At 55.8% G+C, this 18,862-nt stretch overlaps 1 protein-coding gene across 2 annotated transcripts in view; it reads right to left on the minus strand.

The window, feature by feature from the left end:
• Positions 1–18,862, minus strand: part of JPH3 (junctophilin 3) — a 155,937-nt gene that overhangs the window by 44,718 nt on the left and 92,357 nt on the right. For both annotated transcript variants that reach the window (XM_007172573.2, XM_007172571.2), the window contains one exon: positions 1,459–2,236. In XM_007172573.2, the coding sequence (XP_007172635.2) occupies positions 1,459–2,207 (749 nt within the window). In that variant the 5' untranslated portion in view covers positions 2,208–2,236. The remainder of the gene's footprint in view (positions 1–1,458; positions 2,237–18,862) is intronic.

Raw genomic sequence — 18,862 nt, forward strand, 5'->3', positions numbered from 1 at the left:
AATTCCATCTCCCCTTCAGCTTCTTGGAATGGGTTTCGTTTCCAAGACCTCAGATGGGAGCCGCAGATATTCTGCCAGCAAACCACAGCCACCTTTTCTGTTCTTTCAGTGTGGATCAAAGGTCACTGGAAACCAGAACCAAACGAGCTAAAGTTTTATTAGTGACAAGGCTGGGAAGGCCTGAGCTGTAACTGAGCCGGGTGTCTCCCTGGAATGACTCCAGGCCTGCCCCTGGCCGGGAATACAGAATCATCCAGAAAGACTCAGCATCTGTCCTCCTGAACACCTCCTGCCCGGGCAGCCTAAGGCATTTAAAGCAACCCCAGGTCCCCGTCCCAGGCCCCACGACTCTCAGGGCGGACCCGAGGGCCTTACCCTGACCCAGGAAAGTGGAGAGCGGTGGGGAAGCTCTCGATGAACTCAAGTCAGGAACTGTTTCCTTAGAACCCAGGAGCATGGCCACCTGGGGGCCTTGGCTTGCAATAGGGCAGCTTCCTTCAAGCTGTGGCTGGCGGTTCCTGCTGCCCACAGCCGAGTGGGGCAGACCCAGGCTCACACACTTACCTCTGTGCTTCCCAGGGGGACCCAGGGTCCCTTCTTCCAGCTCTGAAGTCCCCACCCCTGTACCAACACCAAAGACACCTCAACATCCAACACGGAGCCCGCCAATGGTCAGCTCCGGACCCACCGCTTAGGGCCTGGTGGCCCCGCTGAACCCTGAACACAGTAAGTCCTGCATCCCATTCAGAACAGCTATCGGCCTACAGCGCCAAGCCTCAAGTGAGCCCCCGGGCCAGTACCCACAGCCGGTCTGTCCAGCTGGTGCCAACTCCAGGGCCCATGGAGAATCTGGGCCTCGGGCTGGGGTGGCCGGGACAGCTTCCACCCTGCTCCCACGTCCCTGCAGCATGGGGCACTCCATGCCCACCTGGGAGTGCGGCCGTGGAGGCAGCACATCTTTCCCTCAGCCCACAGCTGTCCTATGCATGTTACCAAGCAGAATGGCCACCATCTTTATCTATCAATGTTTTACATTAAACACCAGCATATACAACAAGTAAAAGAGAGGAAGGGAGGTCTGCTCCCTTTGAGGGGAGGCTGTAAGACCCAGAACCCCCTCAGATCAACCATTTCCTTGCCCCACCTCTAGGAACCTCTGAGGAACCCCAGGGTTCCACAGGGCATAGTTTGAGAAACACCAGTGTAGGCCTCAACCTGGGCAGCACAACCAACCAAACTAGGCCCCGTGACACAGAACCTCTGAGGAACCCCAGGGTTCCACAGGGCATAGTTTGAGAAACACCAGTGTAGGCCTCAACCTGGGCAGCACAACCAACCAAACTAGGCCCCGTGACACAGAACCACCCCACGCCTCCCCACGCCACCCCCTGCCCTCCTACCTGGCCCCGTGACGCAGAACCACCCCACGCCGCCCCACGCCGCCCCCTGCCCTCCTACCTGGAGGCCGCGATCTCCGCCTTCTGCTTGGCGATGGTGGCCGCCCGCTCGGCCGCCTCCACGGCCCGGTCCACCTTCTCGCGGATCTTGCTGGCACGCAGCGGGATGAGATTCTTGCGCTTGCCGCTCACGAGGATGTTCTGCTTGTACTTGCCCTCCTCCTTGGTGCCGTCGGGGAAGGTCATGCAGCCGTAGCCGTGCCGCCGGTTGCCAGCCCACTCGCCCTCGTACTTGAGCCCGTCCGAGCGCTGGCTCACGCCGAAGCCCGAGCGCTTGTCACTCTTCCACTCGCCCACGTAGGTCTCGGTGGTGGTGGCGTCGGTGTCGTCCTCGATGGCTGACAGCTCGGCCTCGCCCTCACCCAGGCTGATGGTGGAGTGGATGTCGCTGGCCGTGGAGCTGACGGTGCTCATGCCGGCCTCGCTGCGGAAGGAGCTCTGCTTGCTGCGCTGGCTGGCCAGGCTGCTCTTGGACTCCGACTTGCGCAGCTTCAGCCCGCTCAGCAGCGAGCGCCGGAACAGCCCCTTCTTCTTGCTCTTGAGGATCTCGGAGTCGCTGTGCACCACGAGCACGAAGCCCCCCCGGGACACGGCCGGGCTGCTGGCCACGGTGGGGCAGGCGTCGGGGTGCAGCGCGGCGCCGTTGGTGTGCTCGCTGCGCAGGGAGTTGATGGAGGTCCTCAGGGGCGAGCGGATGACCGCTGCCATGCCGTAGGGGACGCTCTGCCGCACGCCGTAGCCCTGACGCATGCCGCCGACCCACTGGCCCTGGTAGGTCCCTGCGGAGACACAGGAGAGGGTGAGCTTGAGGGCGGGAGGGCAACGCAGCCGCCACGGTCTGCCCTGTCTTGGGGCAACTCGGTGAGGTTTACATCGAGGCAGACAGACCATCAGACCACAGGTGCTTTTATGATTCCTGCCACTGATAGTGTTTTTATAGACCCTTCCCTCCTGCTTCCCACGGTTGGATTTTGTTCTCTCTCTCTTAGAGGTCGGGGAGGGGGAAGGGAGGAGTCAGAGTCTGATGCAGTCAGGAGTGACATGCAGAGCTTCCCAGGCCATGTGGGCAGAAGGCCCAACCTGGGAAGACAGGGAGGGGCGTGGAAGAGAAGAAGGAAGAAACACATCCTGGGTGAGCAGCTCCAAGCAAGGCTCATGGGGCCCATGAGGGGCAGCTACAAGGACACAGATCCGGGCTACAAATTGGCTACTGACGAGGCTGCCTTGGGAGGTAGTGAGATCCCCATTGCTGGAGGCATCCAAGAAGAGTTGAGAAGACCACTTAGCAAGGACACCTTAAGGCATGAAAACTGGCAGGCCTGGTATCTCCAAAAGAATCAACATTGCACACCCACGTGCACAGCAGCATTATTCACAATAGCCAAAGACAATGTGGTCCATCCAAACAATGAAACATTATTCAGCCTTCAAAAGGACAGCAGTTCCGCAATTTGCTACAATGTGGATGAACCTTGAGGACACTCTGCTAGGTGAAATAAACCAGTCGCAAAAGGACACACACTATTTGATTTCACTTATATGAGATACCTAGGAGTCAAACTCAGAGACACTGAAAGTAGATGGTGGGGCTGGGGCAGGGGGAGGGGAGCAGGGAATTATTGCTTAATGGGTACAGAGTTTCTGTCTGCAGTGACGGAAAAGTCTTGAAAATAGATAGAGGTGATGGTTGTATGACATTATGAGTATGACTAATGCCACTGAACTGGGCACCGAAAAATGGTTCAAGTGGCAAGTTTTATGTTATCTATGTATCTTTTTAAAAAAAATAAATTTATTTATTTTATTTTATTTTTGTCTGCGTTGGGTCTTTGTTGCTACGCGTGGGCTTTCTCTAGTTGTGGCGAGCGAGGACTACTCTTTGTTGCGGTGCACAGTCTTCTCATTGTGGTGGCTTCTCTTGTTGCAGAGCATGGGCTCTAGGCGCACGGGCTTCAGTAGTTGTGGCACGCAGGCTCAGTAGTTGTGGTACATGGGCTTAGCTGCTCCGTGGCATGTGGGATCCTCCCAGACCAGGGCTCGAACCCATGTCCCCTGCGTTGGCAGGCGGATTCTTAACCACTGTACCACCAGGGAAGTCCAGTTATCTATGTATTTTACCATAATAAAACAAAAGCAGCAGCACTGGGCCCATATTCTTGCTCTCCTTATAGGCTGTGTGACTCTCATGGGACGGGTCTAAATTTCTCCTGCCATAGGTAGTTATGCAAATTAAATGACACTCCACAGGGCGGGGCTCCCCACCCTCTTCCCTCCTCCCACCCCCCCCACCCCCACACCCCCCCCCCCCCCAACCTACAGCTTTTCTTGCCTCAGGCTGCAGCTGCCCACGCTGGGGCAGAGACCCAGGGCTTGCACCTGGGGCTGTGAGAAGCAACCTAGACTAGCCTCTCAGTCCTGGACGGCCCCTCCCCTGCCTGGGGTGGGTGGCCTGCGGGAAGCTGGCCCTTTAAGGCCAGACCCGTCTGCCTGGACAGTGGTCTCCCTGTGGCCAGTGCGAGCTGGGCGTGGGCTGCTGTTGCAGGGACCTCTCACCCCCAGCTTACTGCCACTCCCACTTGTGGGTTGGCGACAGGGCTGTCAGATAAAACACGGGACGCCCAGTTCAATCTGAATTTCACATGAACAGCAAGTAATTTTTAGAGACATATTACATGGGACATACTTATACTAGAAATGATCTGACTGATGATCTGAAATTCAAGTTTAACTGGGTGTCCCATGTTTATTTGCTGAATGGATCCAGATGCCCCAGCTGGGACCTCCCAAAATGTCACCCTGGGTCTCACTGGTGCCCCCCCGACCAAAGCTGAGGATGCTCCTGCATGAAGAGACTCAGCCCACTGCCCTGCCAGCACCCCTGCATCCCTTCAAGGCAGGCTAGGCTTTCAGCTAAGGATGCACAGGAGCTCCACAGACAGCCTGGTGGAGGCCGTGGGTATGGGGGCACGGGGAGGAGTTAGGAGTGGAGCAGACATGGGTTCAATCCCAGCTCCACTCCTTCTGGATCTGTGCCTTTGGGAATATCTGCTTTAACTCTCTGTGCCTCGGTTTCCTCATCTGTAAAACGGGGAAGGTGGCTGTGCTGCTTAAACGCGGTAATCCATGTAATCCGTGTAAAGTGCTGGAAGGTCGTTAATGCTCAGTTACCGGTAACTAATACTCATCATCATCATCAAAACCTTAGGGATAGGACTTCCCTGGTGGCGCAGTGGTTAAGAATCCGCCTGCCAATGCAGGGGACACGGGTTCGAGCCCTGGTCTGGGAAGATCCCACATGCCCGTGTGCCACAACTACTGAGCCTGTGCTCTAGAGCCCGCGAGCCACAACTACTGAAGCCCACACACCTAGAGCCCGTGCTCCACAACAAGAGAAGCCACCGCAATGAGAAGCCCGTGCACCGCAACGAACAGTAGCCCCCGCTCGCCGCAACTATAGAAAGCCCGCGCGCAGCAACAAAGACCCAACGCAGCCAAAAATAAATAAGTAATTAAAAAAAACAAAAAAAAACAAAAAAAACCCTTAGGGATGAACAGCATTTTACCCCCCAGGTGAGGAAACTGCGGCTCAGAGAGGGGCCAGGAAGCCAAAGGGGCGGGATTCAAACCTAGGGCTCGCCGTCCTCCCCGTACCCGGGCTCTGCACCCAGTGAGCTCCTGCCCACCTCGTCCCGAGGGTGCCAGGCTGGGAGCCACAGATGGCATCCTGCGAGGTGCGGCGGACCCCACCCCTGAGAAAATGAGAGCCCACGTTCCCTCCCTCAGATAAAGGGGCGATCACGGGGAGGTGCTGGGAAGCAGGCCACCCTGTGCCCAATCACGGAATCCACACCACGTCCCTACAGGCTGGACAGCATCGTTCCCACCTTCCAGACGTGAACGCAGAGTCTATCACATACACGGAGACAAAGGCAAACACCAGCTTTCTCTGAGAGATGCAGCAGGCAGAACAAGGGTCCCAGGTGGGGGCTGGAGCCTCCCTCCCACTCCGAGCTCCCGGGTCCTGCCACCCTGGCCTTCCACAAGCCTCGACACCGCGCCCCTGCAGACCTGAGTGACCAGAACCAACCACGGCCTCCGAGTCTGTTTCCACATCAGCGAAAAGAACTGCTCGGCATATTATTCCTGAATTCCGTGACTCCAGAGGTCCCTGAACAGATTAGCAGAGGCTGGAGAGGGTCAGAAATGTGCACATAGGGTGTGCCCAGACAAGAGCGAATGGTGAGGAAAAGGAGCTAGCTACACAGCCAGCCTTTGCTTCAAAATACATTCATCACTCCATGTCCTCAACAGATAGATCCATGGAGACTGAAAGCAGGTTGGCGGCTGCCAGGGGCTGGGGGAGGGGGAACAGGAGTCACCACTAACGGGGTCGGGGTTTCCTTTTGGGGTGATGAAGATGACGGTCTGGAATTAGATAGAAGTGGTGGCTGCACAACGTTATGAATGTGCTATCTCCCACTGAGCTGTTCACTTTAAAATGGCCAGTTGTATGTTATGTGAATTTCAGGTCCCTTACAAAAGACAAGCTGGTTAATGGTTGGTACACAAAAATGAATGGAAGCAGCGAGAAATATATAATTTCAAATCCCAAAGCAAGATAGAAGACGAGCTGGTCCAGTTCCAGGCGGTTTGAGAGTAGCGTGAGGGACACAGGGCTTCGAAACAAACTCCTGAGGCCAACGGGGCCCTGCTGGGCCAGCCTGCCTGGCAGTTCTGGAGTCTCGGGAGAGTAGAGCTTGCAGCGTGTGAGCCAGAAGTCAGGAGCCCTGAGTCCAGAGCTGGGCCTTTCCACTCACCCACGACCTGGGGGACCTCACTCCACCTCTCAGATCTCAGTTTATTCACCTGTGAAATGGGGGTGATAACTGTACCCACCCCCCAGGCACATAAAGCAGTGGGCATGGCCTCCTGCACGTGGCATGACGAGGCAGCTGTGCTGTCCTTGCTTGCAGCTTGCAGTTTTATTGTATTTGCACTTTTCCTCCCAGTCAGAACACACCTCTGATTTTAGAGCTGAAGTCAGTAAGAAAAATGGATTTTGATATTACAGAAATACGCTCCAGATCAGCTCTGCTGTGACTTGCCGGGGTAGCTGGGCCCCGCCGCTTGATAGCAAAGGGCTGGTACAGAGCAGGAGAAAGAACGCAGGCCCTCAGCAAGGAGACAGCTTCTCCCAAAGGGAGGCTCTGGGCCAGTCTCCACTGGGCCAGAGTCTTTTCTCCTCCCCTCTTTCTTTCTTGTTTGGGGCCACCAGACAAAGGGTTGAGTTCAAGGCCCTGATTCCCCATGGTGGTTCCACTGAATCCGGCTGGTTATTTGCAAAAGACTAAATCCACTGTTTTGTTTTATACCCCAAGCAGCTTGTATGTGGAAAGACAGAAGCCAGCCTTGCGCAAAGAGAAGACTACGCACGGCCCGACAGGGCACCACCCTTGCAGTGCCGTGGGGTCTGTCCGGGCTGGTGCAGCCCCCAGGGCAGGGGCAACTTCCTGTCTGCACTCCGCACCCCGCCGACCCCGGGCCCCGCAGCCGCGGCTGCCCCTCTCAGGGAGACGCCCAGATGCAGACAGATCGTCAAGGGGGCACCCCTGCTTCTTTCCAGGTAAGCTTGGGAGGGCAGGGTTGCACGCAGGTGACCCTCTCAGGGACTCTGCCACTTCCACTGCCACCTCACGTGCCCATCGCCATGAAGATGAGGGACGACCCCTCTGTCCCCATCACCCGGAACCCAGAATCAGGAGATCTGAGTGGGCCTTAGGGAGGCCCGACCTCCCTAAACATGGCCTGTAAGATGCCAACTGGAGAGACCCAGGCTCGTAGGGAAGAGCAAATGAGATGTGACCACCAGCGGGTCTCAGGCTTGGGTGGTGGCAGTGTCCCTGATCGCAGGGCGAGTTAACACCCCCCCGAGCCCCTGACCCAGCCGGGTGGGCATGGCCAGAGCCTCTGCATTCCTGACAAGCTCCCCGGTGAGGCCAACACTGTGCTCGGGGACCCACGCTGAGGGCCACCGAGACCATCGCTCCAGGCACACTGTGGGCACTGACGCTGTCTGGCTCGGGACACCACCAGGTCCAAGTCCGAAAGCCGACTCCGCCCCGCGCCTCTCAGCCAGCGGAGATCTGGGCCTCCACCCCTGCAGCCGGCATCCTGGGCAGTGTGGACAGTTGGCTCTAGCCAAGTCCCTCGTGCCTCCCCAGGGCCCCGCACGCCTCTTGCACGCTTTTATTTTCTTCCTCTGAAGCCCACCCCCCCCGCCCGCTGAAGTTATTCCAACGCGTTCACCACAGAGCCCAGGGGACCAGCCTGGGGACAATGCAGCCTCTGCCATACGTCCCGGAGAGGGCCAGGTCAGTGTGGCCAGATGCGGTGACCTCCAGAGAGCAAGCCCTGGACGGGGGAGCTCTTCCTGGGAGTGGCTTGGAGCCCGCAGCAGACGGGGGCTCAGGCTGGAGGTGGCTGAACCACCCCTTCTCCTGGTTGGCCCTACACGGGGCTCACACGCCCAGGTGCCGAAGCCATGGCCCCAAGTCTTCCCGTCCAGAAACCTCCCACCCAACTGGACTGAGCTGCCTTGGCCTGGGGGCACAGACGACTAGGCCCTGGTCAGACTCTGCCCCTGGCCAGCATGCTCTCCCCCCGGGTCGCTGGGACCCTGAGAAGGTGATGCCATTGGACTCCCAGGAGGGAGGAGGTGAAGCTCACGTGACTACTACCTGCCCGAAGATGCAGAGAAAGAAACGAGAGAGGAGCCGCGGACAGATGCAGCTGGGCCTCCTCCCTCAGCAAGGACAAGGTCGCTGCTCCTCGGCTCCTGGCACCCAATACACCCCTCCCTCCTTCCCTGAACCCATCTGTCACTTGACGGCTGCTTCTGGGCATGTATGTACCCATATGAACTGAAAGCAGGGTCTCAAGAAGATCCTTGTACACCCACGTTCACAGCAGCATTACTCAAAATAGCCAAGAGGTGGAAGCAACCCAAGTGTCCATCAACAGATGATGGATAAACCAAATGCGGTCCATCCACACAATGGAATATTACTCAGCCTTAAAAAGGAGGAGGGGGCTTCCCTGGTGGTGCAATGCTTAAGAATCCACCTGCCAACGCAGGGGACATGGGTTCGAGCCCTGGTCCGGGAAGATCCCACGTGCCGCGAAGCAACTAAGCCCGTGTGCCACAACTACTGAGCCTGCGCTCTAGAGCCCGCGAGCCATAACTACTGAAACCCGTGCACCACAACTGCTGAAACCCGCGCGCCTAGAGCCTCTGCTCTGCAACAAGAGAAGCCACCGCAATGAGAAGCCCGCACGCCACAACGAAGAGTAGCCCCCGCTCACCACAACTAGAGAAAGCCCGCACGCAGCAACGGAGATCCAATGCAGCCAAAAATAAAAATAAATAAAATAAATAAAAAATTTTTTTAAAAAAGGGAGGAGATTCTGACATAGGCTACAACCTGGATGAAACCTGAAGACCTTATGCTAAGTGAGATTAAGTCAGTCATAGAACGACAGATACTGTATGATTTTACAGATGAGATTCTTAGAGTAGTTAAAAATCGGACAGAAAGCACAATGGTGGGTGCTGGAGGGCAGGGCGGTTATTGTTTAACAGGTGTGGAGAGGTACAGTTTTACAAGATGAAAAGCTTTCTGGAGATGGATGGTGGTGATGGTGGTTGCACAACATTATAAATATACTGAATATCAGTGAGCCACATCCTTAAAAACAGTTAATATAATAAGTTTTATGTTACGTGTATTTTACCATATTTTTAAAAATGAGGCCATGGTGGGGCGGGGTGGGAAAGCTTAATCCAGTATGACTGGTGTTCCTGTAAGTGACACCAGGAGTGCACTCAGAGGGACAGTCACGTGCAGAAGCAGCAAGAGGGCGGCCGTCTGCAAGCCAAGGAGGCCTCAGAAGAGCCCGAACCCAGCCTCCAGAGCTGCTAGAGAATAAGTAGCTGCTGGTTAAGCGCCCCCGTCTGTGACACTCTGTTATGGCAGCCCTAGCAAACTAATACAGGATTCTCAGTCTCTAGCCAGGCGACCTACCAACTACATAAATAAGAACTAAAAGTTAGGAGAACAAATCTAGAGAAAAGATAGAAAGCCAGGTGCCGAGAACATATCAACCGTGAATTAAAAAGACAGCCTTCTCCTCTCCTGCATGACACAGGAAGTTTCTGAGTGAACCAGGAAACCACGCCCCAGGGGACCCAGGCAGGTGAGGAGCATGGGGGGAGGCATGGGACCAGACCCGGGACTATTAGGAGGAAGTCTTCATTCTGGACAGGCAAGATGGGGAGAATTTCTCTGGAGAAACGGGATCAGGCCAGCAGTGAAGCCTGCACAGAACTTTCAGTCAGCTTTTTGGTACCTTACTGCAATAAGTGAACAGCCCAGGGTCATCAGACACTTGGAGAAAGCCTCCAAGAGGAAAGAGACCAAAACATACAAATAAATGTGGAAAAAATTGGAGGGAATCATGAAAAATGCAGGGTGTGGAAGACATAGATGCCAAACATTAAATCCTCATAGAGATAAGGTAGTGCATCCTCAAAATGAGAATCAAAGGCAATAAAAAAGGAAAAAAAAAAAACCAACAGAGAAAAAGAGCTCCTGGAAGTTAAAAGTGTGATGGCTAAAATAAAAATTTTGATAAGTGAGTTGGAAGATAAATCCAAGGAAACCTTTCAGAAACTAGAACAAAAAGAGGTGGGCAAAGTAGTGAGAAATAGTGAGAAGAAAATTAGAGTCATTCATGAGTCATCCAGAAGGCCCCAAATCTATAAATTAGGAGTTCCAGAAAGCAAGGAAGGAAAATTACCAAAGATGTAAAATGGGAAAGCGTCCCAGAATTGAAGGATGTGAGCGTCCAGGCTGAAGGGGCTCACAGACACCCTGCACGACGAAGGAAAGATTCTCGTACAAAGTCAAGAGAAACTTCAGAACCTCAGTGAGCAAAGATCCCAAATGCTTCCAGAGAAGACAGACTTCACACGAAGGACTGAGAGTCAGCAGAGCATGAGACCTCTTGTCAGCAACACCGAGACCTAGACCTCAGTGGGAAATGGCCCCCACCCAAATTCTGAACAAAAATGACTTTCAATCTAGAATTACATATACAACCAATTTATCAAGTCATTAAGCCACAAAAACTATCTTCCATGCATCCTTTCTCAGGAAGCTACTGCAGGATGTACTCCACCAAAATAAGGGAGAAAATCACAGAAGAGGAAAGACATGGGCGGCGGAGGGGGGGTGGTGTCCAACAAACATGAGGTGGCAAAGGGAATTTCCAGGAGCAATTTTATATGTGTTTACACAAAAATACCACGGATTTGAACTGTGAGGGTCCGCTTACACATGGATTTTTTCCATAGTAAAGACTACAGTACTACATGACTCATGGTTGAATCCACAGATGTATCCACAGGTACAGTAGAACCGCACATACTCAGGGCTATCAATTACACATGGATTTTCAAATGCATGGAGGGTCGGAGCCCCTAATCCCAACACCAATCAAGGGTCAACTGTATGTATCTTCCAGCAAACACTAAAGGAAAATATATAAATCTAAAAAATGTGTATATACTGTATATATAGAGAGAGAATCTGGTGGATGTTTCATGCAAAACGCAGCATTGAGAGATATTTTTCTGAGCATTTGGAAGTTGGGCAACGAATTAACCACTGTTTTAAAGAGAACTATGTATTTGAAAAAATGAGGTGATTACTAACTCAAGCTGCACGTGTAAAGTATCAATACTTGCGTGTATACAGAATCAGTGCATTGCTTGCCTCAGCAGTAAGCAATACTCCAGTCTTTTAATAATGAGAGCTATGGATTTAACAGAAGAATTGACCTAACAATGCTGGAATGGTTAAGAAAGGGAAGAGAAAGGTGGTTCTAAAAGACTGAGAATCTTCACCTACCATAGTAGGAAATCAGTACATAACAGCTAAAAGTGATCGTAAACCAAGAAAGCAGTAAGCACACAGATGTAGAAACTTGGAGTTAAGTCTCTGAAGACACAGCTGAAGGAGTTTAAAGTTGTAGTTCTGGAAGCAGTAGAGGGAGGGGGCTTTGTTCTAAACACTGTTGTTTTTAGCATTAAAATTGACATCTTAAACTGTGGGCACATCTTGATAAAAATTGAAATTTTCAAGAGGGATGGGAAGAAACACTTTCATGAGAAAATTCTCACAATAGTGACATTATGCTTGCTTTTCCAGCTGTAGAAACTAAGACTCAGGATTTGTGCCTCATGGGGGCCGGGGGCTGGGGTCCGAACCCGGGTGTTGGGGGAAAGCCCTGCTCCTCACAGAGGACGCTGGCCTGGTAGGTGCCCAGCCCGAGTATTTAGCCGAGTATTTAGGTTGGTGGGAAAGCCAGAAAGGGGGCCCAAGTGGCAGGTCGGTGGCCTTCTTGGGGGGGACGGAGGGGACAAGCGTCCCTGAGAAGGCATCAGACATGTCAGATTGGAGGCAGGAAAGTGACCAGAGAGGCCATGAGCATCGCGTGCAGATGATGGCCATTCCCGCGCTGAGACCAGCTCACCAGCCAGGAAGCCACCCCAAAGCCGGGAGGGATCGAGAGCAAAAGCAGACACCATGGAGACCAGCAAATACGGGCCCCACGTTCATCCTTATGCTGCCCAGAGGGGAGGGGATTCAGGCGCGGCTGGCCTCAAATCAGGAAGCCACCCAGGTATGCCCACCTCCATGGTGCGGGCAGGGGGTCCCCAATGACCGGGGGAGGACCAGCCTCAAGAAACAACCTCAACCAGCATCCTAGGTCGTGCCCGCCGGCCGACTTCACACCAGCACTGCTCCTTCTGCCCTCCTCGTCCGTTCATCCTGGGAAGGTTTAGTGGGGTTTTTTTGTTTTGTTTTGTTTTGTTTAAGATTAGACTTTATATCTTTAGGTTTACAGAAAAATTGAGTGCAAGTACAGACACACATGAGTGCGGTGCATTTCTTACAGTCGATAAGCCAATGCTGATACATCAGCACTCCTGGTGTTGCCCATCCTGTGATTCTGGACAAATGTAATGACCTGTACCTACCATGACTGTGTCACACAGAATAGTTTCACTGCCCTACAAATCCTCTGCACTCCACCTATTCATCCTTCCTTCCCCCAACCCCTGGCAACCAGTGTTCTTTTACTGTCTCCATAGTTTTGCCTTTTCCAGAAAGTCATAGAGTTGGACTCATACAGTATGAAGCCTTTTCAGGTTGGCTTCTTTGACTTTGTAGTACGCACTTAAGGCCTCCGCGTCTTCTGTGGACCTGAACCAAACTATCATCCACGCATACTCAAGAGCATCTTTGTTGCTTAAGTTTTGGTGATTATGAATAAAGGGAAGGTCTTTTCCACATCAGGAAAAAAAAAAAAAAAGAGATGGACCTAACTTCCGAAGAATGAACCCTGTTACGTTTACCTTGAGAATTTCCCCACGCTGGCTGCCTTCTCAGTTGCAGGCACCCGGAAAACCTTCCAGGGCAGCGCAATCAGAAACCACGGCCACGGTGTCCAGGGACACCATCAGCTGACATCTGCTGAGCTCTCACCATCCACGGAGGGCCAGGGGCTGTCATCACAACAGGGGGCTCAGAGAGGTAAGGTAACTTGTCCAAGGCCACACAGCAGGAAGGGGCGAAGATCTGAACCTCCCCACTCAGCTGTCCCCAGAGCTGGAAGGAGCCACGGGGATGTGGGGGCCAGCCCCAATGCCCCCTGGTCCCCATCAGAGGGGAGGCCCACACCTGGCACCGTCGGCTGATGGGTGCACATCAAGGGTGAGTCGGAGAAGTGGCTGGTCTGTAGACCCCAAGTCAGCGTCCTCTCCCCTGGGAACCTGGTTCCCTCTGAGCTGCACTCCCTGAGGAGACCCCCTCTTCTCGCCTGTCGCCCTGACCTCCCGGGGAGGGCAGAGGCTCCTCTCCCCCCTGCCAAGTGCTCACAGCAGGTCCAAGCCAGTCAGTTCCCACAGAGAGCCCATGAGGGAGACACTGTACCCATTTTACAGATAGAAACAAACTGAGGCGTGATGAGGTTAAGTCACTTGCCCAAAGTCCTGACGGAAGCGGCTCAGCTAGGACCCCCGCCATGTGTGCCACATTCCCAGGCCCACGTTTGGGACTATCCCTCTCCACTGCCCACCGAAACACAGAGGGGTCAGCACCCAAGAACGCAGCCTGCAGTTCCAACTACACCAGGTCCTGCTGGCCTGGGGGTCCTCACTCAGAATGGCAGGATGACTCATCCTGAAGGAGGGTCCCTTCAGGACGCAGCTCTGCACCCAACACCCAGGAGCTGGCCCCGGGCGTCGGGAGAACGCTGGGTTTTGCTCAGAGGAGGCCGGCTGCTGCTTCGGACCCCACTGATGTCAAGCACTGTCTTCTCTCTGGTGTGAACGGTTTCGAGGTGCAGGCTCTGGAGACCTGGGCATCCCTCCCTCCAGCTTCCAAGTTTCAGCCCCATATCCTGTCGGGCCTCAGTGAGCAGGGACCACCCTTGTTCACCCTTCATGCCCCTCCCTCTGGGCCTGAACAGGGGCGTCAGGAATAGAACGCAGGGTTCCCAAAGCTGCCATCCGGGGAGCACCCTTCCCGGACCCATGCTCCCCTCTCTGGTCACCCAGCGGGCGCTGAGGCTCAGCTGCCCGAGGCCCGCAGGGCTGGCCTCTCACAGGCCAGGGGTTCATGGATGTAACTGTGAGGTGGGGCAGCAGGGGGTGTAGGGCAGGGACGGGAGGAAGAATCGAGGGAGCCCCTCACGGGAGAGGGTGCTTGACCAGAGTGGCCGGAAGTCAGGCAGGTCTGAGCTCGGACCCTGGACAGGTGGCCTGACCCGAGCCTCTACTTCCCTACCTGCAAAATGGGGGTCAAAGTTACTTCTCTCTCGGAGCCACAGAAGAGGAGCACAGCCTGGGGGCGAAGAGCCAGGAGCTGGGGTCAGACCGACACTGCACTGCCTTCAGAGCTGGCCCGAGTCACCTAACTTTGCTGGGTCTCCGTGTCCCCTTCTGTGAAGAGTGACAGTGACAATATCCACCCCGTGGGATGCTCGTGGGGAGTGAGGGTTCACACTTGCAAAGCACCTCAGGACGGTGCAGGGCACGCGGCAGGCGCGGCGTTAAGTGCATCACATCAGAAGCCGCGACGGTCTAGCCCATGACCGGGCGGAGGACCTGGGGGGCCGCGATGGGCAGGGGTGGCCACGGCTGCTCTGTGCTGCAGCTCTCCGGCAGCGTCGGCCTCACTTGGGACCTCGATGAGATGCAGATTCTCGGGCTCCCCGGGCCCACTGAAGCAGAAACTCTGGGGGTGGGCGGACCACTGGGGCTGTAACGCCCTCCAGGTGACTCAGATGCCACTCGAGATCAAGAACCCAGGTTGTCCTGTTAGAACCACCCGCAGGACCTTGAAAACTAGTGACTGAGACCCACTCCACCCAGAGACACCGGTTCAGTGGGTCAGAAGCGAGGCCTGAGCAGCGGAGGGTTTTAACAGCTCGCAGGTGATTCTTATTTCAGGACCAACAATCGTTTTCTTTTTTATGGTATGTCTTTTGAGGACCAACGATCTTGTTGCTGAAAAGCTTCCCGACGGTCAAGCTCCCGGCTTCAGCCCAGGCAGCAGCCTCTGTCTCACACTCTCCGGGGAGCCCCCGCCGGCTCTTCCCAGGGCAGGCGCGCTATACACACACACCAAACACGCCAGGAAGGCGGCCCAGGCCGCAAGCCGAGCACCCAGGGTAAGACGGAGGATTTGGGCCCAGGTGGGTCACCGAGCCCTCCGAGATGTGACATGAGCTATGAGCCGTTATCGCAGGAAAACACTAACACCCACAACTGCACGCAGGGGTTCCCCACCACCGGCCCGCCTGGGCCCCAGCGAGACCCCCCACAGGCCTCAGTTCCTGGAGCGCAGGATCCCGGGGGGGAGAGGGGAGGGCTGAGGCCCGCGTGGGGCTCCTGCTCCAGGGGACAGGCAGAGGAAGCAAGAGGGGTGGGCACGACACCCGCCGGACCCCGGGTTCAAGTCCAGCTCCGCCACTAAGCCGTGAGGCCAGGCAAGTTACTTATCTGCAGCTTCCACGTCTGTAAAACGGGGATAAAACAGCTCCTAACGCGCTGGGCTGCAGCTCCTAACTGACCGGGTACCAGCACCAGGAGCAGCTCCAGCCTGGCATGAACGCCAGGCGCCTGTGAGCTCTTTTATCCCTGAGGAGGCCGCCCAGGTGCGTGTTATAGCTCCACGGAGGCCGCCGAGGTGCCTGAGCCGTGCCCCCGCAACCCTTCCCCCAGGTGCCTGATGCATCCCCATGAAGCCCCCTCCCAGGCGCCTGATGCGTCCTCGGGTCTCTGTATCTCCTCACGGACGTCCTCTCCCAACAGTCCACCCTCTCTGAGAAGAATGACAGCGTGCCTGGGGACCAGCTGGTCCTGCACCGCCTCTTTTTCCAAAGCCCTGAAACGCAGAGAGCAGGACCGTCGCTGGTCACACTCTGCTCTGAGAACCTTCTCAGGGCCCATCCCACCTCCCCCAAGCGCCCGCTTCCCACGGCGTGGGGACACCCCCCTACTCTAAATGACTGTTTATCTACCAGGTACATTCCGAGCGCCAGGGGCTGAGGGTACAGAGAGCAAAAAACCTCCTGGACCCGAGATGTAGGGGGACAGAGAGACACTAGGTGAACCCCATCATGAAGGAAACTAGAGCAGGGCTTGGTGGGGAGGGGCAGGAGAGTGGGCAGGGCCACCTGCAGGGGGCGAAACTGAGTAGGTCCTGGGCCCTGCACAGACGGTGTGCTTGAGAAATTAGGAGTTTCTCCAAACATAGACTTCACCGTGTCCAGGAATAAATCTCCAGGTTTGGGTGAGGGGTAGAGGGCCTGTAAGGACATCTCAACTTCCAGGAGATTCTTTAAAAAGAAGCTGAATGGAAATGTAAAATGGTGCAAACATTCTGGAAAACAGTCCAGCAGTTCCTCAATTAAACCTAGAGGTCCCGCCTGACCCAGCAATTCCACTGCTCGGTTTATACTCAAAAATGAAAAGAATGAAATGAAAACACACGTCCATACACCAACCTGTACACGAATGTTCACAGCAGTATTGTTCACCACAGCCGAAAGGGGGAAACAACCCAAAGGTCCATCAATGGATGACGGATAAACCAAATATGGTCCATCGTATGCTGGAATATTACTGTCTTAATATTCACATGCCACGTAGTCAAGCTACAACATGGATGAACCTCGAAAACACTACAGGGAGTGAAAGAAGCCAGACAGTGAAGGATTCCATCTACATGAAATGTCCACGATGGACAGATCCGCAAGACAGAAACCAGATTCGTGGTTGCCAGGGGAGGGGGAGGGGGGATGGATGACAGGGCTTCTTTTTGAGGTGATGAAAATGTTCTAAAATTGACTGGTGAGGCTGCACAGCTCTGTGAATATACTAGAAATCATGGAATTGTATGCTTTAAATGGGTGAATTGTATGGTGTGCGAACTGTACCTCAAACTATTAAAAATAGAACCTCGCGTTAGTGGAGCCCCTGCAGTCTGAGTGGGCCTGGGGGTCTCTGCCCCCTCCTGACAGACATCACAGCTACCCTGACCACCCCAGTGGGGATACCTCCACTTCCTGTGAAGGCCAGAAACAATCCCCACGATTACTGGGCTCCATGGGGACCCCACAGATGAGGACTTCCCAGAAAGACTGCTCTGCAGCCCAGGGGGGACCGCACAGCTGGGGAGTGCTTCCAAGCTGTGCCCTGAACCTCCACAGGACACCCCCAAGTCCACCCAGAGGCCCCGGTGGCCCATGGGGTGGAGAAGGCTCCCGTCAGGACCTCACCCAGGACACGGAGAAGGAGACTCTGATTTCAGACGTGACATTTGCTCCCAAGGGGCGGGGCCAGTGCAGGGGCCCCCCAGCCTGGGGTCTGTGGACTCCCAAGGGTAGGATAGACTTGGGGATTGTGAGGGAAGAAATTACATCCTTATATTCACCAGCCTCCACCTGGGATTGAGGCAGGCAGCAAACCACGGTGGCGTTCACCAAACCCGTGACCCTGTCACCCATGGAAACAGCACGTCCAGTGAGGGTGGCTGCAGACGCCCTGGGACAGCGTTACACCCAGGCCTGCCGGCCGGAGAGCTGAGAATGAAGCTCACGCCCACCCTGCCGGACGCCAGAGCGGCCAGCCGAGGGGTGGACCGGGCCCAGGACACACCGTGCCAGGGCCCCACGCTGCCCCTGCGGCCCCCACGGACGCAGCTCCAAGCTGTGCTGGGCCCAGTGGGGGGACAGCTGGCCCTGCACCCCGCTGCCCCAGGGTAAGGAGGGACATCGCGGGCTCCACAGGCGTCTCTGGAGGGAGCGGCTCTGGGAAGGGACCCCGAGCGCAGAGGGAGGAGCAGGAGGGCCGACATGGGGCCCACGGGCCAGCAGACCTCGCCGCCCTCCACCGCCCGGGAGGACTCAACGTTCAGGGGGCCTGGGGAAGGGCAGGGCTCTGGCCAAACTGTCTCCCCCAGCCCCACCCTGACTCCTGGTCAGCCCCGGGGCTGCAGCTGGGCTGGGCATCTCCAGGCGGGCTCTGAGAGAGGGCGGGGACCCTGACTCTCTCTGGGTCCCCCAGCAACCCCCTCACCCGGCTCCTTCAGGTCCCAGCACCCCGTGCCTCAGGGAGCCTGGCCAGACCCCGCCCCCGTCGCTCCCGCCCAGGGCCCACGCTCCTTCTAGGCCCTGCACGGTCCCCGGCCACACAGGCAGGAGGGCCTGCGCCCCTGGCAGACAGGCCCCTGAGGTTGGGTTTTACAGAAACTTCCCTCAGCCATCACCCAGGGTCCTTGAGGTACGGCAGCCAGAACAGTGGCTCTGAGGGCAGAAGGTGGCTGGGAGAGGCGGACCGATGGTGAGAAGACCTGAGGAGTTCCCATCCCTCCCCCAAAAGGCCCCCGGACACCTGGGCACCGGCCTGGCTCCCGGCCGGCCAGGCTATGCTGTCCTTCCGCTGGGCACAAACAGGACCTCAGACGAGGCTGCTCTGACCACCACGGAGTGACACAGGTCACCCGGCCACCCACACAGTGCCAAACCCTCAAGGAGGCCAAAGCACCCTTCACCATTTCAGCTCCATCCTCGCCCCCCTCCATAGATGAGTCAGACCCCCCATCAGAGGACTGCCCCCCTTTCCAACAGCACCCACTCCAGCGTGAGCCCCCTTCCTCAGACCCTCCCCAAACGGCCCGCCCAAAGCCCACTCCCACAGCAGGCTCTTTCTAACACCCTCTCGCTCCAGGGCTCCCCACTGATCCAAGCAGGTGCTCCTGGGGGGCTGGCCTCTG

The sequence above is a fragment of the Balaenoptera acutorostrata genome, chromosome 19, assembly GCF_949987535.1.
Source record: "Balaenoptera acutorostrata chromosome 19, mBalAcu1.1, whole genome shotgun sequence".
NCBI classification, from domain to species: Eukaryota; Metazoa; Chordata; class Mammalia; order Artiodactyla; family Balaenopteridae; genus Balaenoptera; species Balaenoptera acutorostrata.